The sequence below is a fragment of the Strix uralensis genome, chromosome 31, assembly GCF_047716275.1.
Source record: "Strix uralensis isolate ZFMK-TIS-50842 chromosome 31, bStrUra1, whole genome shotgun sequence".
Taxonomy (NCBI): domain Eukaryota; kingdom Metazoa; phylum Chordata; class Aves; order Strigiformes; family Strigidae; genus Strix; species Strix uralensis.
In genome coordinates, this window is record NC_134002.1 from 1,216,082 (window position 1) to 1,221,717 (window position 5,636).

Consider the following 5,636-nt stretch of genomic DNA (forward strand, 5'->3'; position numbering starts at 1 on the left):
GGGAGCTGCCCACGGCGCTGTGGGGAGAAGCTGTGTGGGGAAGGAGAGACCCCCGGCAGGGCAGGGTCCTTCTGCTGTGGGGAGGGTGCTGTGTGCATCAGGGATGCTCACAGCTCCAGATCTGCACTGGGCATTGACAGATGCACCGTTTATATGAGCACATGAAGGCAGGGACTACCTGTAAGAGAAGGACATTGTTCTTTTTGTCTCCTGCTCTTGTTTGTGTGTGTAGGGAATTGGACATGAAAATTACTCTCTTGGTTCTGTATGAGACACTCTAAACCCTTTTTCTCTTAGAGGTGAATACATTTAGGTATATCAAAATGAAGAGGACAGGGCTTTCAGAGAGCCCCAGCGTCACCTTTACAAGCTCATCAGGTTTGGTCTTATGTACCCATCAGGTCCTGCAGACAAGGAGATACCCCTGGGCAGGGCCCTGCTGCCAGGAGGGGTCTGCAGGGCAGAGGTGAGGACACAGCCAGTGGGATGGGAGCTGTGAGCACCACAGGGAGGAGACTTGGAGAAAAACATTTCCCGCAGACACATCTCAAGGCAGCAGAGAGCCAGGGACCCCTCTGCATCCTCCCCTGCTCAGCTGGATGAGGAAGGAGAGAGAAGTGGGCTTAGAAACTAGTCACTTCTGAGCACACAAAAGTCCAATTTCTTCTTCAAGCACATTGTTAGTGAGAACATCCTCCAGTAGTGAGAGGTGTAGTAATCTTGGGGCACCTGTGTGGTAACCAGCAGGTCACCTGTGGGCAGACCTGCAGCTCTCCTGAGTCTACACGAGGGCATGGGGAGCCCTTTTGTTCCTCAGGGCTCCCCTGTATTCAGGCTGAGAGCAAAGAAAAAGATGTTGTCTTCTGTCCCTTCAAAGAAGGTGCCCTCAATCAGCAGCACAAACCTGAGCTCAAAAAAAAGGAGTTGAATTAAATTCCCCCAAAGAAAAAGAAATCATTTTGAGGGGATGTTTTAGGAAAAAGCATAGGATTGGCTCAAGAAAACCTGCCTTAACTTGTTAGTGTCTTCTCTTTCAACAGTCTCCCATGCCCAGAGGTCACAAATGTCCAACGGCAGCTCCATCACTGAGTTCCTCCTCCTGGCATTCGCAGACACACGGGAGCTGCAGCTCTTGCACTTCTGGCTCTTCCTGGGCATCTACCTGGCTGCCTTCCTGGGCAACGGCCTCATCATCACCGCCATCGCCTGTGACCACCACCTGCACACTCCCATGTACTTCTTCCTCCTCAACCTCTCCCTCCTCGACCTGGGCTCCATCTCCACCACTCTCCCCAAAGCCATGGACAATTGCCTCTGGGACAACAGGCACATCTCCTACCATGGATGTGCTGCACAGCTCTTCTTCTTCTATTTCTGTGCTTCAGCAGAGTATTTTCTTCTCACTGTCATGGCCTATGACCGCTACGTTGCCATCTGCAAACCCCTGCACTACGGGACCCTCCTGGGCAGCAGAGCTTGTGTCCACATGGCAGCAGCTGCCTGGGGCACTGGGTTTCTTTACGCTGTGCTGCACACAGCCAATACATTTTCACTACCCCTCTGCCAAGGCAACACCCTGGACCAGTTTTTCTGTGAAATCCCCCAGATCCTCAAGCTCTCCTGCTCAGACTCCTACCTCAGGGAAGTTGGGCTTATCATGGTTAGTGTCTGTTTAGTTTTTGGATGTTTTGTTTTCATTGTGGTGTCCTATGTGCAGATCTTCAGGGTGGTGCTGAGGATCCCCTCTGAGCAGGGACGGCACAAAGCCTTTTCCACGTGCCTCCCTCACCTGGCTGTGGTCTCCCTGTTTGTCGGCACTTCATTTTTTTCCCACCTGAAACCCCCCTCCATCTCCTACCCATCTCTGAACCTGGTGGTGTCATTTCTGTACTCAGTGGTACCTCCAGCAGTGAACCCCCTCATCTACAGCATGAAGAATCAGGAGCTCAAGGATGCCCTGAGGAAAGTGATTTGCTGTTTTTCAGCAGCCTTAGACTGTCAGCCACTCTCTGCAAATGACTTCCAGTATAAATCATGACAGCCCAACCATGTCTTTCCTTCTTTATATAATTATATTTTCCTTTTTTCATTTGTGATGATGTGGTCTACAAAGACATTCAATTATTCATTCCCTCCTACATTAGTATCCACCCATCTTGTGTGACCCAGGAACTTTGTCTAAAGGAGGAATCAGGCACTCTGTGGCTTTAAGAAAAATAAATGAATGCATGACTTTTTTGTCTTATATCCATCCTTACTAGGGCAGGAATAAACAGGGAATGAGAACACCTTTCTGGCTGCACCAGCTTAAGTATCTTGTGCTGGTCTGGGGAGAAGGGATAGCACGGAGCAGCTACAGACCCCTCAAGATCTGCTGGACAGGAGAGCAGGGGACACAGTTGCCCCTGAGCTCCTTCCCCTTGTGCCATGAGTGCCTCCCATCTCTGGGGCTGACCCCTTTCTGCGTCCGAGGAGCTGCTGTGCCCTTCAGAGGGGCTGAGGCTGTGGGGTGAGTGCCTAGAGCACCCTGCAGTGGGCACTGCCTTGGCACCAGGCCAGACTGGGCTGTGCTGCAGAGAGAGGTGGAGAGGGGCCAGGGGACGTGGGAGAGCTTGGAGGGATCCAGGCTGGGATGGAAAATATTGATGAGAGAAAACCATCAGCATCTAACTCGCACTGCATGACCATGCAGGGAGAGGACACACACCAGGGCATTTGTGGTGCAAAGCCAGGGCTTGTGGAAGGGATTGAAGACATTCAGGTGCAGGAGAGAAGCAGCTGGTCTGTGCCCTTGGTGGCATGGACAGACCGGGACGGTGGCCCAGGGCCTTCATCACCCCCCAGCCTCTCTCATTGGCCATTTCCAGCACTGGCTGCTCACCCCAGGGCTATGAGTGAGTCTTTCTGCAAGACCATCTCCATCCTCCTGCTGGGCTCAGTGCCTGGATAGGTGCAATGACCAGCCCTGCCCGGCCTCTCTCCTGGCCCAGACGCTGGCAGACCCTGGAGCAAGGCTGTCTGCAAAGACCAGCATGGGACATGGTTGGGTCTGGGCAGGGGTTGGATGCTGGGGGAGCTTCCAAAGCAGCATGGCCAGGGGGAGAAGGGGCAATGAGGACTGTCTGAGGGATTGAGATGGGGAACCTTTCAACTGTCACAAGACAAATTAAGGTGGTCATTGGGAAAATCCAGCATGGATGTACCAAGGGTAAATCATGCCAATGTAACCTGATCACCTTCCTCTACTAAATAACATCTTCTGTCAACATGAGAGCAGTGGATGTTGTTTCCCTGGACTTCAGCAAAGCCTTCAACACTGCTTCCTGCAGCCTTCTTCTGGAAAAATGGGCAAGATACAGACTGGAGGGGTGCTCTGCGAGGTGGGTAGGAAATTGGCTAACAGGCTGCACTCAGAGAGTGGTGATCAATGCTTTCTACTCAGTCTGGAAGCTTGTGACATGTTGGATCCCCCAGGAAATGATACTGGGTCCCACACTCTTCAACATCTTCCTAATTTACCTAGATGGCAGGGTTGAAATAACCCTTAAAATGTTTTCTGACAACACCACATGGGGAGGCAGAGCTCCTTCATAGAGAGACCTGGACAGTCTGGAAAAATAGGCTGGTCAGAAAGTAATCATTTGCCTCTACTCCCATATCTTAGATCTCCTCTGGAGCTGTGGGCCCAGCCCCAGCAGGCAGAAGGGATTCAGGAGCCAAGGGCCCAGCTGCCCCTTGGAGGAGCAGCCCCAGTGCCCCTCGGGGCTGCTCCTCATTGCCTCAGCAGGCACTGCCTCTCTGCTACCTGTGAGCTGGGGCTGCTTCCCTCCATGGGAGGCCATGAGACACGGCCAAGGACAGCAACAGGATGTGGCCTTTTAGTGCTGGTCTCTCCTCACTTCCACACCGTCCTGCTGTGCCCTTGCATTTGTGTCACCCCCAAGCTCTTGTGTAGCTTTGGACAGTCCCATTGTGCCCACAGTGGCACCCCTGTGGTTGCAGGCAGGAGCAGGCCATGTGAATCATGGTGTCAGAGCTGGCCTCCATGCCAGAACCACCATGTCTCAGGGGGATCTATTAGGGACTGAGACCTCTCTTCTTGGTTGCACATGTCCATGCAGACAGCAATTAACCTTTTATTTATCTGCCTGGCACTGTCTCATCTTCAGTGGGGCTGACGGCAGAAACCCTCCTGGAGAGGAATCGGGAGCTGCCAGGATTGCTCAGGGGATCTCCAGGGGTAGTGTGTGTGGGAGCTCAGTGAGCTCAAGGGATATCCAGGGACAGTCGGGGGGGGCAGTGAGTGGCACCTCATAAACTGAGTGACCATCCAAGTTTTGTGTCCTGGAGGAAAAGTGAACCTGAGGACAGCATGGGCTAATGAGGGCCCTGCAATGCCAGGAGAGGGTGTGAGGAGCCAGCAGGCAAAGGGACACAGACTGGAGGGTGGTTGTGGTGGTGCAATTCTTACACACACACACCCCCGCCTCTTTTTTGGGCTGCTTGGTGCTAGGTGCGATTCCACCCACATCCCCCGACCTATACACCAATCTGTGGAGATAAGGACTGACAATGTTAACGAGCCTGGCTCCTGCCCCTTCCGATTGCTCGGAAACAGCTATAACGGCCCATCAACTCCTAAGGGCCTGGCACACCTGTGCCTGGGATGTGGTTAAATGGGAACAATAACAGAGTCGCACATTAATCAAATTCTTGTGTAACTGCTGGAAGGCACCAGAAGGTATTTGACAAAAGTTAATTATCTTGGACCCTATGAATGGTGGCCCCCAGGAAGACCCTTTGAGCTCTCCTGGATCGCAGCGGGCCTGTGACCAGCACCTCCCCTGAGCTGGGACGCCTCTCAGGTACCAAAGCCTTAAGGTGTCGTCTGCTCCAGACGGAAGGCCAGGGCGAAGTCCCCCGCTCGAGTCTCAATTATCGCTCGTTGAGGAATGCCAAGGCATTGGGACGATTTGCTCTAAACTCGAGAGGGAAATTTTCTTTGAGCTAGCTTCTCTTTACTGGGGTGTGTGTGTGTGTGGGTACGTACCCTTGTCTCTGTGTGTGTATGTCCGTTCTGTGTTCATTCTACTGAATCCAAACACCTTTGTTTCTGTATGTATGTCCATTTTGTTATGTGCATGCATGTATATATAAAGGTACTGTTAAGTAAGTTAGTGTGAATCTTGTCGTTTTGGAATCTGAATAAGTCGCTTTTCTTTCTTTTAGTATCTCTGAATTATTTTATAATAATAAATTGCTGTTAGTTATTAATAAACCTAGATTTGTTACTAAATATTACCGTGTCAATACTTTTATCCACAACAGTGGTTCAGGACACCCTCTTGGAAATCCCATGGGCTGGATCTACTGCAGCCCTCCGTTGCCTTTTGTGCCATTGGAGACACCCCATGGTCCTGCCCAGCCCTGTCCTTGGTCCTTGAGCCATCTAGGGAAGATGGAAGGGGCCTCAGCAGCAGTGAACCCTGTCTGTTTGGCTCTGCTCCACACCCCCACCAGTGTGGCCAGTGCAGGATCACACGTTGTGGCCCGAGGGCACCATAGTCCCCTTGCTGTGTGGAGCATCATGGCCAGCTTGGAGCCCTGCAGGGAGCATGAGGACAGAGCCAGGAATG

At 52.1% G+C, this 5,636-nt stretch overlaps 1 protein-coding gene across 1 annotated transcript; it reads left to right on the top strand.

Annotated features, from left to right (window-relative positions):
- The first annotated feature begins 1,063 nt into the window (after positions 1 to 1,063).
- LOC141936100 (olfactory receptor 14A16-like) lies at positions 1,064 to 2,038 on the top strand. The gene has a single exon (XM_074852826.1). It carries the CDS (start codon positions 1,064 to 1,066, stop codon positions 2,036 to 2,038), a length of 975 nt encoding a protein of 324 aa, XP_074708927.1.
- Positions 2,039 to 5,636: the final 3,598 nt, after the last annotated feature.